This window comes from Hemitrygon akajei, chromosome 10 (assembly GCF_048418815.1).
Source record: "Hemitrygon akajei chromosome 10, sHemAka1.3, whole genome shotgun sequence".
NCBI classification, from domain to species: Eukaryota; Metazoa; Chordata; class Chondrichthyes; order Myliobatiformes; family Dasyatidae; genus Hemitrygon; species Hemitrygon akajei.
In genome coordinates this window covers 54,432,791-54,449,924 of record NC_133133.1, presented here as the reverse complement: position 1 = coordinate 54,449,924, position 17,134 = coordinate 54,432,791, and the positions used below count along the sequence as shown (strand labels likewise).

General features: G+C 40.2%; 2 protein-coding genes across 5 annotated transcripts in view; one reads left to right on the top strand and one right to left on the bottom strand.

Moving 5' to 3' along the window:
- cetn2 (centrin, EF-hand protein, 2) overlaps positions 1–17,134 on the top strand; it is a 48,044-nt gene that overhangs the window by 12,036 nt on the left and 18,874 nt on the right. The window lies entirely within an intron of this gene.
- nsdhl (NAD(P) dependent 3-beta-hydroxysteroid dehydrogenase NSDHL) lies at positions 1,381–15,665 on the bottom strand. 4 transcript variants are annotated; one of them, XM_073058305.1, is made up of 7 exons: positions 15,554–15,665; positions 15,190–15,351; positions 7,701–7,782; positions 7,485–7,613; positions 6,124–6,266; positions 3,308–3,410; positions 1,381–2,343 (listed from the first exon to the last, which is right to left on the bottom strand). In XM_073058305.1, the coding sequence occupies exons 2-7, from the start codon at positions 15,231–15,233 to the stop codon at positions 2,008–2,010; spliced, it is 837 nt and encodes a 278-aa protein (XP_072914406.1). In that variant the 5' UTR covers positions 15,234–15,351; positions 15,554–15,665; the 3' UTR covers positions 1,381–2,007. The 4 variants fall into 4 exon arrangements, with proteins under 4 accessions (XP_072914406.1, XP_072914404.1, XP_072914407.1 ...); XM_073058303.1 differs by having other exon boundaries at positions 7,701–7,847; positions 15,554–15,659; XM_073058306.1 differs by having other exon boundaries at positions 15,190–15,348; positions 15,554–15,656.

Sequence of the window (17,134 nt, the reverse complement as noted above, 5' to 3'; positions counted from 1 at the left end):
ATCACTGCTGGATGGATTCAGATGTGATCATGCAATCTGCATAAATTCACTCCTGAAGACAACCAATTTTAAAATGGGACAAGGCACGTGTTGGCATAGTGACATTGATCTATTATTTTTGATAAGTAGCGCTGACTGCAAAAATATTAATACAGTATATTCAAATAGCCAAACAACATCAGGTTTTTAATGTGCAATGATGTTAAAGTTAGGATAAGGGAGAATAAAAGAGGATTGAGCAAGAGTATGTTGGAGTCATGGTGCCTTTGAGATGCACTATGCACTGAATTTGGAAACAAAATTGAACTTGATATGCAAGTTTACCATTAAACTGTAAGATTTTCTGACCCCACTACTTAATTCACTGAAAGTACACAGGAACTCATTACTGTACTGTAAAGGACAGTCAGATCTCCATCTTGGTCTCTCCAGTATTTCTTGACAAGGATTACTCAAGGTAAATGAACTAAAAGGAAAAAAAGCTTAATGCTGTATATATTCATTTGTTGTCCATTACTGTATGCTATATTAAATTAAAATACACGTTCCATTTCATTTTCAGATCATAACAAAACAATCTGTTGAACTCTAGCTCCAGAGGAATGCTCATTGGGCCAGATGGGCCTGTTACTGAGGTGTATCTCCAAATAAAAAGTAAAATACAAATTCTCAACAAATTTTATGCCAAATGAAGTCTTTATTTTACATTTCTTCTTTGTGTCTTGCATTGTCTTAAGGAAATTATGAAAAGATTAAGTAAAGATTTAATGGCATACCCGCAAATTGAGAACCCTTTCTATTGTTACTTGAAAATATAAATGGAAAGCGGTTACATCTCACATTAATTTAGAAGATGCATATCAAACAGCCATTTTATGTAACAGCCTCAACACATATCTTGCAAAATAAAAATTCTGTAACGTGGGTGTGTTTTAGCCATAGAAGTGCAATATATCCCCATTTACTGCTCAGGTAGCAAACTCTATGAAAATTTCATTATAGTATTTGCTTATAATGAAAGTGTGAAGAGAGTAGTCATGGATAATAATTATGATTTGTATTTGTGCATTTGAAATATGTAAAGTAATGAGAATGGGTTGGCAGACACAAACTTTTCCAGATATTATTCAGAAGTGTTCTAATGGGAAGGGTAACATCTAACACCTTATTATTCCAGCTGTTTTGTTCCCATTTCAATGAGATCCCATCCATAATGTTTTTTTTTAATAAATCCATTGTTAAACAATTTTATTAAAAAACATGAAATGAAGAAATTGTGCAACATCTCAAATGGAATACTTAACACATAATCCTTGCACAAACCCTCAGGTACAATATCATTAATCTGGTCTAGATAGTAAACAAATTTGGCAAAAGTAATTTTTGTGAATATTTTATTTAAAAGATCAGAAATAATACATTAATTACAAGTTCAATAATGCCAATGTATCAAAATAAAATTTAGATGAGTCATTTGGGGAGGTTAACTAATTATTTTAAAACTTAATGCACAGAAACCACAAACTGACCTTTGGAAATATTTTAATTTAAAAAAGTTAAAGGATCAGAATAAGACAATCAGTTCCCCTCACCACACCCCACCCCTGCCCCAACATGGAAGACTTTCTACCAAAGTTTACAAGACCAGTACATACAGCAATGTAGTTTTACAGTTGAGTTGAGCCTTTCATTTACTTGTTTCAGTATATCAGCTGTAGTTCAAGAATTTATCAAAACACTGCACCAGCAAACATCCTCTATCTGAATATCACAGAATATTCATGGTTTGGTTTGTAACCAATGGCTCCTTTACAACCAATAGTGTACTTTGATATTGGGTCTACATCCCAAAAGGATACCAGTCAGATCATGCACAGATTCACTCAAGAGTAAAGAATTGTCCAAATAGAGCACAAATCATAGCAATGGTTATTTCAAATAATTAAATCTATTTACAACTTGACTATCAAACAGGTAATACATCAGATATTTGGCTGACTGAAATTATCATTCTTTTAATCTTTTGAGGTATGCAAAACTTTGAATTGTATACTTTATTCCTTCACTCAGACAGATGACAGGTTTATACCCCAGATCTCTCTTTGCTCTTTCACAACTGTAATAATGGAATGTTCCTGCTAATGCCACTCTCATGGGAGTGAAGGTAGGTTTAAGGGTCAAAAATGGCTTCAGCAGCAGTAATAAAATTGAGAGCAAGGCAGCCAGGTAATATGCAAACAAGTAAGGTATGTGATACTTTGGACGATCATAATTTAATCCAACCAATAGCTCCGACAAGAAAGTCCAGAAGGGAATTGGTTCATCGTTTGTGATATGATAAGCCTATTGGAATAAAAAGAGTTGAAATAATGAAGATATTTTAAAACTTTTCCAAATCAGCTAATCATTATGACAACAATGCAGCTAAATGCCAAAATAAATTGCTATAATACGTACTTCCCTTCATCCTGTGTCCATAATAACAAATAGGAAAGTTAATGGGGGGGGGGGGGGGGGGGGGGGGAGAATAAGAAAATCGGAAATTTTTATGATGGCCAAACTAGTTTTAATATTATAGGATTTTGTTTTTAAATGTTGGCTTTGGATTGTCTGAGCCAGGAGATAAGTTTAAGTCCTATTCCAAAGATCTGATTACAAACAAAGGGTGCAGTGCATTGTTAGAGATAATTGCTTTTGTTTAAGTTATGAAGTTGCCATTTCTATCCTCTCAGGATAAATATTTCACAGCACTATGCTGAAGGAGGAGCCAAAGAATTCTGTCAATATTCTGGTCATTATCCCTGAGGTATTACCCATTATCTGGTGTTTCTGGAAGTATCCTATGCCTTGGTGCCAGTACAGCTCAGGGAGTGAGCTAGGTGATGACATCTTAGTTGCATTTAAAATCCCTTAAGTTTGATTAATTATGCTTAATTACATTGAATAAAGCTTAAGTATGTTAAATATGTTAAGACTATTTTGTTATATTGCTAGATTAGTTTCATTAATTTTATCACAAAAAGATTGTTTGTTTTGCTAATTTCTCAATTAAAGATCAGACTTTGGAGCCATGTTACCCACCCTGGCCCCCTCTTAATCTCTTTGCGGTGTTGGTTTGTTTAAGTGGCCATTACAGTAGGTCTCCAATTATACAGATTGCATCTATTATAAAAAAGGCAGTGACAAACTAACATAGGGCCACTGTACCAATAGAGCAACTCAACCAATTACAGTGAAGCCTTTAAAGCAAGATTACTATAGTTTGTTTTTGGAAATAATTATGTAGACTCCCAATATTAGTCATTACCTTTCCACAGATGTGTGAATTTGAGTGAAGACTTTCTGCTGCTAGGATTAGCCCATGTACAACATTATCAACATAGGTAAAGTCTACCAGGTTCTTACCATTACTGTAAAAGAAACAAGCAGTTAGCAGACCATGAAAGAACAACAAACATAATACTACTTATACATGCAAAGTAGCATTAATGACAGCTATATTACCAATTACAAATGTCCAATTAATGCCCTCTGAGAAACTTGAAAATCTTGAGGACATTATCTTTCCTTTTAAGTAACAATCAGGATTAGGTTGATCTCAACCCGATCACGAAAGAAAACCCCCTGTCCATTACAGCAATCAGTCCAGTGAATCAGCAGTGCAGAACTTCTTAGACAAAAACACACTTCCTTTAGGTATGGAGATCAAATTTAGGCTCAGGCCTCCAAGTGTGTTTTAAATGAGACCCTGTAGAGATGCTCAAACCTCTACCTTTGTACTCCCACCCTTATGCAATACCATTCCCATTTACTTTATGCATGTTATAAAACCACACAATAAGATCTGTCTGTTCACCAACATTAAGAAGCCTCTCACCATTGAAAACAATGTTATCCTAGATTTTTCTCTACAATAGTGCAAGAAGCTTTGGCATTTCACTCTGCAGTTGTCATGATTTTTAAAAAATTTCTACTCAAGTATATAAAGGCACAGAATCCCAAACATCCTGAAGAATTCTTGCCAGCAATTTTCCAACTACACCCCAATATTAGACATCATAAGGTGTCCAAACGTAGTGTAACAGATTCCTGCTGTTCCTAGGAGTTACACTGGGAACTCTGCCAAATGAGCCTGTCACTGTGATCCTTTGATTTATGCAAAACCTCATGTGATATCGTATGAAATAACTTAAAATCCAGAAATGCCTCATTCAGTTGTCCTCCACCCATTATTACTGAGCCTGCAAGTTACACCCTCGGACTAACAGGATATTATTGCCAAACAGAATTTCCCTCTCATAAAAGAACACAAATGCCACCTAATCAGTGTCATCTAAATGGATGTAATCACACACTTAACAACAGATTTCAGTATTTTGATGACAACTAATTTCAAACAAATTGCTGTATTGTCCACTACTTTCCCATCTCACTTCTAATCCACATTTTATAAATTAAAAAAAATCCTGACTTATGACCTTTCCAAAAAGGAGCAGATATTTATTCTGTATGCATTACTACAAACCCCATTTCCAGAAAAGTTGGGATATTTTCCAAAATGCAATAAAAACAAAAATCTGTGATATGTTAATTCACGTGAACCTTTATTTAACTGACAGAAGTCCAATGAAAAGATTTTCAATAGTTTTACTGACCAACTTAATTCTATTTTGTAAATATACACAAATTTAGAATTTGATGGCTGCAACACACTCAACAAAAGTTGGGACAGAGTTAAAATAAGATTGAAAAGTGCTCAGAATATTCAAGTAACACCGGTTTGGAAGACTCCACATTAAGCAGGCTAATTGGTAGCAGGTGAGGTATCATGACTGGGTATAAAAGTAGCGTCCATCAAAGGCTCAGTCTTTGCAAGCAAGGATGGGTCGTGGCTCACCCCTTTGTGCCAAAATCCGTGAGAGAATTGTTAGTCAGTTCAAAAGGAACATTTCCCAACGCAAGATTGCAGAGAATTTCGGTCTTTCAACATTACAGTACATAATATTGTGAAAAGATTCAGAGAATTCAGAGACATCTCAGTGCGTAAAAGGCAAGGTTGGAAACCACTGTTGAATGCGTGTGAACTTCAAGCCCTCAGGCGGCACTGCCTAAGAAACCGTCATGCTACTGTGACAATTATAGCCACCTGGGCTCGGGAGTACTTCAGAAAACCATTGTCACTTAACACAGTCCGTCGCTGCATCCAGAAATGCAACTTGAAACTGTATTACACAAGGAGGAAGCCATACATCAACTCTATGCAGAAACGCCGGCAAGTTCTCTGGGCCCGAGCTCATCTCAGATGGACCGAAAGACTGTGGAACCGTGTGCTGTGGTCAGATGAGTCCACATTTCAGCTAGTTTTCGGAAAAAATGGGCGTCGAATTCTCTGTGCCAAAGATGAAAATGACCATCCTGATTGTTATCAGCAAAAGCCAGCATCTGTGATGGTATGGGGGTGCATCAGTGCCCACGGCATGGGTGAGTTGCATGTATGTGAAGGTACCATTGACTCTGAGGCGTATATTAGGATTTTAGAGAGACATATGTTGCCATCAAGGCGACGTCTCTTCCCGGGACGTCCATGCTTATTTCAGCAGGACAATGCCAGACCACATTCTGCACGGACTACAACAGCGTGGCTTTGTAGACACAGAGTGAGTGTGCTTGACTGGCCTGCTGCCAGTCCAGATCTATCTCCTATTGAAAATGTATGGCGCATCATAAAGAGGAGAATCAGACAACGGAGACCATGGACTGTTGAGCAGCTGAAGTCTTATATCAAGCAAGAATGGACAAAATTTCCAATTGCAAATCTACTACAATTAGTATCTTCAGTTCCAAAACGATTAAAAAGTGTAATTAAAAGGAAAGGTGATGTAACACAATGGTAAACATGCCTCTGTCCCAACTTTTGTTGAGTGTGTTGCAGCCATCAAATTCTAAATTTGTGTATATTTACAAAATACAATTAAGTTGGTCAGTAAAACTATTGAAAATCTTTTCTTTGTACTTTTGTCAGTTAAATAAAGGTTCACGTGAATTAACATATCACAGATTTTTGTTTTTATTGCATTTTGGAAAATATCCCAACTTTTCTGGTAATATCCATATATTACCAACCCAATCACAAACTTCATCTTGCCACTCCTTGCAGCTTGTACAAGGACAGGTACTAAATGTGGATCTTGTGGTCCAAAAATGCCATGAGGACGAATTGCAATCGTCATGAAGTTTTTTTCCGGATCATTAGCATTGAGAACTTCCTGCAAGATAAAATACATACAAAAATCATGGATGTATTTGGAAGAAAATAAAAGTATTTCCATTTTCGCAAGAGGCAATAATCCTCAGCCCATTGTGACATAAATTAATGAACAACTAACGCAGTTGCCAAATCACCTCGAACCTTTTACAATTACTGGACGCCCAAGAATACTGTAACAGTCAAAGGGGGTACAAATGTTGTATTAAAAGAGTACATAAATTATAATAACTGTAACCACTTAAAAAATCAAATTTAACAACAAATGGTGTCAATTTCATTAAAAAGGTTAACCAACTTATCACATGAAATCAATTTTAAAGTACCAAACTGAGCTAGTACAGTATTGTAAATAATACACATTGTTTACAATTCTTGTGCAATAGCTGAAACAGCACAGTAGGAATTTGGATGGATTCATAAACAGTTTTTAGAAATGTCACTGAACAAGCTCAAAACCAGAAGATACTTCCTCCAAAGAATAAGACAGTAACACTTATGAAGTAAGGAAACAAGAAATTTACCTTGAAAGCAAATGCTCAGCAATGTTTCTTCTTAATACTAGTCATGTCATTGGGAGATTAAATATGCAAGTATTACACTCTTTAAAGATGAAGGCATTGAGGGAAAAAACATTTTCAGTTTAGGATGGGCAATGTATAAATAGGTTTCAATTGACAGGACAAGAATGAAATTGGCCTCAAAGACAGGTTTAAAAAATAAATCAATGCTGATGACTGACATGTGAAGGTTAGGACTATAATTCTTAGAAGGGAAATTAAAGAAACTGAATGGCATACAAGATTGTCACAATGATTAAGAGCATCTCTGTATAAAGTAGATAAAGCATCTAACATTTTCCATTGATTGCTGGTTGTCATTTGATGGATAATGTAACTACACAAAGTGGGACAAATTGGCAATTTCTGTAAGGCTATAATCACAGGCAATATGAAAAGTAAAAATATTTACAACAGTGAAAAAGGATGATCTCCCAAAACTGTACTGGAGACACACATTGGTGTGGTAAATGGAATGGGGTACAAGTAGACCCTTCCATGTGGAGATGATATTATTTATAAAACACATATTTTCATCTTTACAACCAAACTAAAATGTTGTTTCATCTTTTTACTCCCCACAAAGTTAGCTTCCAAGAACAAAATAAAAGTAATAATCATTACTTTAAAATTTGTGATTAAAAAATTACTAAACTTACCATTTCCTGCAAGATCTTTGTTTGTGAATAGTAGTCAATGGGTTTCTTAGCATATGGTAGGTCTTCAGAGCCATTCTTTAGGTCTCTGCCTTCAAATACAACACTTGCACTACTAGTTAGCACCAGTTTCTGTGTGCAAGAAGACAGTATAATTAAGCCATGAAAGATTTTTGTATGGTGTGCTGACATTAAAGTGTGAAGTGAACTGATTCTTACTTGAACACCAGCTTCCTTGCATGCCTCAATTATGGTTTTGGTCCCTGTGTAATTGACCTTGTAGAATAGTTCTCTGTTGTCGCTGGAAGGTGGTGGAGAAGCACAGTGAAATACGATATTCACATCTTGAATTGCTGGCAGTATATCCTAAAGAATCATAATTAATTTATTTGTAATTCTACTGCTGATTTCTTTCTTTTAAATACCTTTATAAAACAAGCTTAGGATACACAATATCAAAATAAGTTCCTCACGTGTTTACATGTGGCAGTTGAAAGTGAGAATGAAAATTTTTTTTAAACAAGTGAAAATTGAACTGTCCTTCTGAAAGAATTCAACACTAGTGTAGCGGTTATCGTGTTGGTTTACAGACCAGCAATCACAGATTGGGGTTCAATTCTCACCAGTGCCTGCAAGGAGTTTGCACGTTCTCCCTGCAACCACAAAAATTTACTCCAGGTGCTTCAGATTCCTCCCACATTTAAAAGGTTAGTGTTAGTGAGTTGTGGGTACGCTATGTTGGTGTCAGAAGCGTGGTGACATTTGCAGGCCGTGCAGCACCATCCTAGCTGATTTGATTTGATCCAAACAATGCATTTCACTGTATGTTTCAACGTACATGTGACAAATTAAAAAGCTAATCTAACCAGCCAGTGGTAAGTTTTCTCCTCAAATGTCAAGGACATAAATGTTACTAGAGAAGACTGAAATCACAAACGAGAAAAATCTGCAGATGCTGGAAACCGAAGCAACACACACAAAATGCTGGAGGAACTCAGCAGGCCAGGCAGAATCTACGGAAAAGAGTACAGTTGATGTTTCAGGGCAAGACCCACCTGAAATGTTGACCGTACTCTTTTCCATAGATGCTGCCTGGCCTGCTGAGTTCCTCCAGCTTTTTGTGTTTGTTGCTTGGTCAGTAACTTTGGAATATCTCACTTACAAGATGTTTGCATCCACCAGAACTGCCACTAACTGATTTTTTTAAATGTTTTTCACACCGTTTTCTATAGAGACTGTTGTGTGTTAAAATCCCAGGAGATCAGCAGTTTTTGAGACACTCAAACCACTGTCTGACGGTGAAAGTCACTTAATCAAATTTCTTCCCCAATCTGATGTTTGGTTTGAACAACAAATGAACCTCTTGAACATGTTCAAAATGCTGGTGGAACACAGCAGGCCAGGCAGCATCTATAGGGAGAAGCACTGTCGACGTTTCGGGCCGAGACCCTCGTCGACAGTGCTTCTCCCTATAGATGTTGCCTGGCCTGCTGTGTTCCACCAGCATTTTGTGTGTGTTGCTTGAATTTCCAGCATCTGCAGATTTCCTCATGTTTGCTCTTGAACATGTTTGCATGTTTTTAATGCATTGAGTTGCTGCTGCATAATTGGCTGATAAGATATTTTGCATTAATGAGCAGGTGTACTAAATGAAGTGGCCACTGAATGTACTTCTGTAATACACTTTTCTGCACAACGCTATAAAATCCAGAAATCTGTTGATCTTGGATTTGAACAAACTCTATGACTGGAAACCTGATCCCTCTTAGGAACAAGACTACAAAGATTCAGCACTATTCACATAGATAGATAGATAGATAGATAGATACTTTATTCATCCCCATAGGGAAATTCAACATTTTTTCCAATGTCCCATACACTTGTTGTAGCAAAACTAATTACATACAATACTTAACTCAGTAAAAAATATGATATGCATCTAAATCACTCTCTCAAAAAGCATTAATAATAGCTTTTAAAAAGTTCTTAAGTAGTTTACTTAAATACATTAAATACAATCAACCCCGGCACTTTAACATATCTTACTCCTGGCGGTTGAATTGTAAAGCCTAATGGCATTGGGGAGTATTGACCTCTTCATCCTGTCTGAGGAGCATTGCATCGATAGCAACCTGTCGCTGAAACTGCTTCTCTGTCTCTGGATGGTGCTATGTAGAGGATGTTCAGGGTTTTCCATAATTGACCGTAGCCTACTCAGCGCCCTTCGCTCAGCTACCGATGTTATACTCTCCAGTACTTTGCCCATGACAGAGCCCGCCTTCCTTACCAGCTTATTAAGACGTGAGGCATCCCTCTTCTTAATGCTGCCTCCCCAACACGCCACCACAAAGAAGAGGGCGCTCTCCACAACTGACCTATAGAACATCTTCAGCATCTCACTACAGACATTGAATGACGCCAACCTTCTAAGGAAGTACAGTCGACTCTGTGCCTTCCTGCACAAGGCATCTGTGTTGGCAGTCCAGTCTAGCTTCTCGTCTAACTGTACTCCCAGATACTTGTAGGTCTTAACCTGCTCCACACATTCTCCATTAATGATCACTGGCTCCATATGAGGCCTAGATCTCCTAAAGTCCACCACCATCTCCTTGGTCTTGGTGATAATGAGACGCAGGTAGTTTGAGTTGCACCATATCACAAAGTCCTGTATCAGTTTCCTATACTCCTCCTCCTGTCCATTCCTGACACACCCCACTATGGCCGTGTCATCAGCGAACTTCTGCACATGGCAGGACTCCGAGTTATATTGGAAGTCTGATGTGTACAGGGTGAACAGGACCGGAGAGAGCATGGTCCCCTGCGGCGCTCCTGTGCTGCTGACCACCGTGTCAGACCTACAGTCTCCCAACCGCACATACTGAGGTCTATCTGTCAAGTAGTCCACTATCCAATCCACCATGTGAGAGTCTACTCCCATCTCTGTTAGTTTGTGCCTTAAGATCTTGGGCTGGATGGTGTTAAAGGCACTAGAGAAGTCCAGGAATGTAATCCTCACAGCACCACTGACCCCATCTAGGTGAGAGAGGGATTTGTGCAGCAAATACGTGATAGCATCCTCCACTCCCACCTTCTCCTTATACGCAAACTGAAGAGGATCCCAGGCGTGCCTGGTTTGTGGCCTCAGATTCTGTATTATCAGCCGCTCCATGGTCTTCATCACGTGCGACGTCAAGGCAACAGGTCTGAAGTCATTCAACTCCTTTGGTTGTGGTTTCTTCGGTACCGGGACAATACAGGATGTTTTCCACTGTCTGGGTACTCTTCTCTGCTCCAGGCTCATGTTGAAGATGCGCTGTAGTGGTTCTCCCAGCTCAGTCGCACAGGCCCTCAGTAATCGTGGGGAAACTCCATCCGGTCCAGCCGCCTTGCTGGTACAGATCTTCCTCAGTTGACCTTCCACCTGTGCAGCCGTAATCCTGGGCGTGGGCAAGGTCTCCTGTGAGTGGCTATTTTCCTGTGAGGTAAGTAAGCCTGGTGTGGAGTTCTGCGGTGAGGATGAGATTGTGCTGTCGAACCTATTGAAGAAGTTGTTCAGCTGGTTCGCTTTTTTTCCCTCATTTCATTCATAAACAGCTCACCTCTTATCCTGATATTGTGACCTCGGAGTCCAGACTCTTCAAAATGAGAAAACAAAATCTCTCTACATCTAGCCTGTTAGTCTCTGTACAAATTCTATAAGTTTCAATGAACAACCTGCAGTCCTGTGATTTCCTCAGACATACCAAATGGAAACAGACCCTTTGGCTAATTTCTATGACAAACATCAAGTCTCTGAACTCTACCAATCCCACTTCTAGTTCACTGCAGAAATTTCTATGAAACAACATTAAGTGCTTATCTAATTAATACTGTATATGGTTCCACCATCTCTTGAAACAGCAAGTTCCAGATTTCAACCATCCTCTGCACAAGAGAAAATATTCTTCCTCAAATCCCCTGCCTCCTATTCCTTTTCTTAATGATACTGCTACAAGGGGTAAAGTTTTTCACTAACTTTGCTCCCCAAAACCTATATACCTCAATCAGGTTACTCCGGAGTCTATTGCAGCCTACCCACTCTCTGATATGAAATGCTCTGTCCCAGACAACATCCTGATGAACTTCCCCTGCACCACTTCAGTATAATGACATCCTTCTCACTGAGTGGCAACCAGACTGCACAGTACTTCAGCCGAGTACAGCCTCTCCTCCTGTAGGCTTATCTACATATTGTGTCAAGAAACCTTCCTGAACACAGCTAACAAACTCCACCCCAACTAAACCCCTCACTCTATGGAGATGCTAATCAATATTTGGGAAATTAAAATCTCCCACCACAACAACCCTGTTATTATCACACCTCTCCAGAATCTGTCTCCCTATCTGCTCCTCGACATCCCTGTTACTATTGGGTGGTCTATTTTTTTTAAAAAAACACCCAGTAGAGTTATTGACCCCTTCCTGTTCCTAACTTCCACCCACAGAGACTCCGTAGACAATCCCTCCATGGCGTCCACCTTTTCTGCAGCCGTGACACTATCTCTGATCAACAGTGCCACGCCCCCACCTCTTTTGCCTCCCTCCCTGTCCTTTCTGAAACATCTAAAGCCAGGCACTTGAAGTAGCCATTCCTGCCCCTGCACCATCCAAGTCTCTGTAATAGCCACAACATCAGTGGTGATCCATGCTCTAAGCTCATCCGCTTTATTCATAGTACTCACATTAAAATAGACACATCTCAAACCATCAGTCTGAACGTGTCCCTTCTCTATCACCTGCCTATCCTCCCTCTCGCACTGTCTCCAAACTTTCTCTATTTGTGAGCCAACCTCCCTTTCCTCTGCCACTTCAGTTCAGTTCCCCCCCCCCCCCCCAGCAACTCTAGTTTAAACTCTCCCCAGTAGCCTCAGCAAACCTTCCCGCCAGGATATTGGTCCCCCTGGGATTCAAGTGCAACCCGTCCTTCTTGTACAGGTCACACTTGCCCCAAAAGAGGTCCCAATGATCCAAAAATCTGAATCCCTGTCCCCTGCTCCAATCCCTCAGACATACATTTATCTTCCACCTTATCCTATTCCTATTCTCACTGTCACGTGGCACAGGCAGTAACCCCTAGATTACTACCTTTGAGGTCCTGCTTCTCAACTTCCTTCCTAACTCCCTGTAGTCTGCTTTCAGGACCTCCTCCCTTTTCTTGCCTATGTCATTGGTACCAATATGTACCACAACCTCTGGCTGTTCCCCTTCCCACTTCAGGATATCGTGGACATGATCAGAACCATCCCGGACCCTGGCACCTGGGAGGCAAACTACCATCCGCATTTCTTTCCTGCGTCCACAGAATCGCCTGTCTGACCCCCTAACTATAGAGTCCCCTATCACTACTGCCTTCCTCTTCCTTTCTCTACCCTTCTGAGCCGCAGGGCCAGACTCTGTCCCAGAGGCACGACCACTGTTGCTTCTCCCAGGTAGTCAGTCTTCCTCAACAGTACTCAAACAGGAGTACTTCTTGTTAAGTGGGACAGCCATTGGGGTACTCTCTAGCATCTGCCTCTTGCCCTTCCCTCTCCTGACTGTTATCCACTTATCTATCTCCCCAGGCCCCGGAGTGATTACCTGCCTATAGCTCCTTTCTATCATCTCCTCACTCTCCCTGACCAGACAAAGGTCATCAAGCTGCATCTCCAATGCCCTAACTCGGTCCCTTAGGAGCTGCAGCTCGATGCACCTGGTGCAGATGTGGCTGTCCGGGAGGCTGGGAGTCTCCAGGACCTCCCACATCTGACACCGAGCACAGAAAACTGGCCTCACACACATACTTTCTGTCTGTATTCTACACAGATAACCTACCTCGCCTCGACCCTTTATCACCAAAACCTTCCTACTCTGTCTCCCTCTTCTCTGACTACCACTTCTCCAACACCCGCAGTATAAATCTGTCTTCTTTTTAAAACTCTTCTTGCTGTTCTTACTGGCTGACCTCCGTGCGCCTGCGCAGAAATAACCATCTTATCATCTCATCAATACTGTTTGTAGCAAATGCCCATCCTCCTCACTATCAATATCAGTGCCATTTTCATACCTTCTGAAACTTCTTTTATAGATTCCATATCATTGTACACAAATCAACAGCAAGAGTCAAACATTTCTAATTGCCTTGATCAACATGTTCTGCTCCTATCATCAAGCCAAATTTGTTCCAAATTTCCCAATCGTTTTGGATCTCTTGGGAAGACCTTATATGGAATCTTGTAAAAGTCTTCACTGAATTTCATGCATGTCATCTCAACTGCATCATTCTTTGAAAAATTCTACCCAATTAGATAAATTTTCACATTAACATAATTCTTGCTTCCAAGTGCAGATCAATCTTGCCCCTCAGAGCATTTTCCAGTAGATTCCTTATCATTACTTGACTGTAAATTACTAAGTTCACCTGTTGCCCTTCTTGAACAAAAGATGCCACATTTTTTGACCTACTTATCCAGCAAGATTACAAAATTTCTGTCAGAGACTCCAGTAATCTCCTCCTTTGCTTCCCATAGCTCCTTGGACTACAATTCACCATGCCTAGCAGATACGCCCACCTTTCAGCAACTCATATCTAATACCTACACATTTTCAAATGATAATTTATCCTATTATTTCACCATGCCCTCCCTGAATGATGTCCTCCTTCATAATAAACAGACGAGTTGTATTCATTGAAAACCTCAACTTCATCCTTTGGTTCCAGGCAGAGATTACCACTTTGCGCCCTAATGGGGTGTCTTGCGGTTAAAAGATGTTTGGAGATGTTTCTCCTTTTACATTTTCTAATGACATTTCAGTAACCCATATACTTCCCCTACTCCTATAGGATCTCTTCAATAATTTCCTTTCTTTACGCTACGTATGAATTCCTTTGTCATCCACGGATTCTATGACTTATTGACACTACCACATTGGAAACATATTGGATTTGAACTACCACTATTTCACTTCTGAATTATTTCCATTGGTCAGACACAGAATTATCTGCAAGACTAACTGTTCCCAATCTACTTTTGTAAGGTTCTGTTTAATCAGATTGAAATCAGCCTTCCTCAGATGTACCGTGGACAGCATTCTAACCGGCGGCATCACTGTCTGGTATGGGGGCGCTACTGCACAGGATTGGAAGACGCTACAGAAAGTTGTAAAATTAGTCAGCTCCATCATGGGCACTAGTCTCCGCAGTATCCAAGACATCTTGAAGCAGCGGTGCCTCAGAAAGGGGGCATCCGTTATTAAGGACTCCCATCACCCAGGACATGCCCTTGTCTCATTGTTACCTTCAGGAAAGAGGTACAGGTCTGAAGGCACACACTCAACGATTCAGAAACAGCTTCTTCCCCTCTGCCATCCGATTTCTAAATAGGCATTGAACCCATGAACACTATCCCACTTTTTTGTTTTTGCTCTATTTTAACTATTTAATATACATATATTACTGCAATCGATTTGTTTCCTATATTTATCACGTATTGTATTGCACTGCTGCCGTTAAGTTAACAAATTTCATGACATATGTCGGTAATAATTAAAGCTTATTCTGCTTGTGATTCCATTTCAAGACCTTAATTTCCAGTGCATTCTCTTCTTTTTAACGTAACTACATTAAAATCCAAGAACTATAAAAGTTCATTGCATAGTTTTAAAAAGTAAAACTCTGATTATTTATACTGACCTCTTTACAGCAGAGATCTGCACTAAAAAACGGAACTCCTTCATTCGCGGATGGTTTTCGGATATCCAAAATATTAACACGGTATCCTTTCTCCAGAAGCTTTGTCACCAGACGTTGGCCCAAAAAGCCGGAGCCCCCGATAACAGTGCATTTGTTATTCTGCTAACAAGATAGGAAAGATTGATTCTTACGAGCTCTTGGCCAAACAGGTGATTGTCATCCAAGATACAAAGGCTCCCCAAGAATGCATGGTTTTCTTCACCAAAACTGTCCCCGTCCCAACCTCTGCCTTTCCCGCTTAATTAATTCTATATGTAGACACTTTTCCATTTCCCGGCGCAAACGTTGCCAATTAAATACTCACTCGCAAACGTGCAGCCATCTCTCCCACGGCAAAGCACAGTATTTCACCAAAACTCTGAACCCACCTGGGACGGAAAGGTATCAGCGTGGCCGCAATCCTCATTGGCCCACGGAGGTTCTCTCCCTTCTGATTGGAAAGCAGCGTATCGTTGCTCTGGTGACTGTTCTATAAACCAATCAAGTTATCGAGTGATCATGGGCCGTGATGACGTATAACAGTAACCAATTGCAATTGGGCGAAGCTTCACTCGCTGGTAGTGACCAGTTTCATGTTCCCCAGGAACCCATTCGCAAAATAAATTGATGTTGAACGTTACAGTGTATTATATAGCGAATAAACGCCAAATAAAATTGATTCGTGCATGGGATGTTAAATATTTATAATGCTCAGCATTACTGAAACTTACTTTTATTAAAATGTCAGGGACAGTTAAAAGAAGTGTTCGAGGAATATAATTCTGGTTAATAGGCTGTGCAGTGCTTTTGAAATGAGTACTTTGCGACAGCACTCAGCTATAATACCAATTAAAAACAGGAAATGCTGGAGGTGAAGATAGAAATTTGTTCCAAGTTTTATACTGAGGATTTTTCAGCCGATCTCTTTTCAATTGATACAAACACGAGAATATATCAAGCAAGAGGAACCCACCCAACCTACTCTGCCATTCAACAATATCATGACTGATCGTCCATCTTCCTACTCCATCTCAAATCTACCAAGCAAAAACTGCAGCGAACCCTCTGGCATTGAGTCTGACACTTTAGCTCAGAGAGGGTGGAGTTGGGGGGCGGGGAGAGGAGAGCGGTGGTGAGAGGGGATTCAAAAGTTCGGGACCAGACAGAAGATTCTATGGACATGAAAGAGACTCCAAGATAGTATGTTGCTCCCTAGATGCCAGGATAAGACCATTTCAGATCGGGTCCACAACATTCTTAAGGCAGAGGGTGAGCAGCTAGAGTTCATGGTACATAATGCTACACATCGTCATAGACAATAAAAACGATGAGGTCCTGAAGACCAAATATAAGGAGTTAGGTAGAAAACTGAACAGCAGCACCTCAAGGGTAGGTCATTTCTGGATTCTACCCATACCATGCACCAGTGAGCGTAAGACCGGATAATGCGGCAGATAAATGGGCGACGGCTGAAGAATAGGTGCGGGGCCAAAGTTTCAGATTTGTAGATCTTTGGGATCTCTTTTGGGGAAGGTATGATCTGTACAAAAGGGAACAGTTACACTGAACTTAAGGGGGACCAATCTCCCAGCGAGCAGGTTTACGGGAGCTTTGGGAATGCTTTAAACTAGGTTGGCAGGGAGATGGGAACCACTATGATAGGTCAGAGGACGAGGCAGTCGCTGTAAAGGTAGATACAGTGGGAGGAGAGACTGTGAGGAAGGATAGGCAGCCGATAGATTAGAGACATTAAAGAGACCCTTCGATGAGCGCCTCAATGAAAGAAAAATGCAAGCCATACAAGAGGGAGATATTGGACTGATCTTAGAACAGGTTAAAAAGTCTGTACAACACTGTACGCTGAAGAAACTGCCCTGTCCTGTACTGTGTGAGGTTCTATGCTCAA

Coding starts and splice junctions, on each gene's coding strand:
- nsdhl (XM_073058303.1), bottom strand. CDS start 15,655: ATGAGGATTGCGGCCACGCTGATACCTTTCCGTCCCAGGTGGGTTCAG. Junction 15,352..15,553: donor AGATGGCTGCACGTTTGCGA/GTGAGTATTTAA, acceptor CTATCTTGTTAG/CAGAATAACAAATGCACTGT. Junction 6,267..7,484: donor CAAAGATCTTGCAGGAAATG/GTAAGTTTAGTA, acceptor TTTATCTTGCAG/GAAGTTCTCAATGCTAATGA.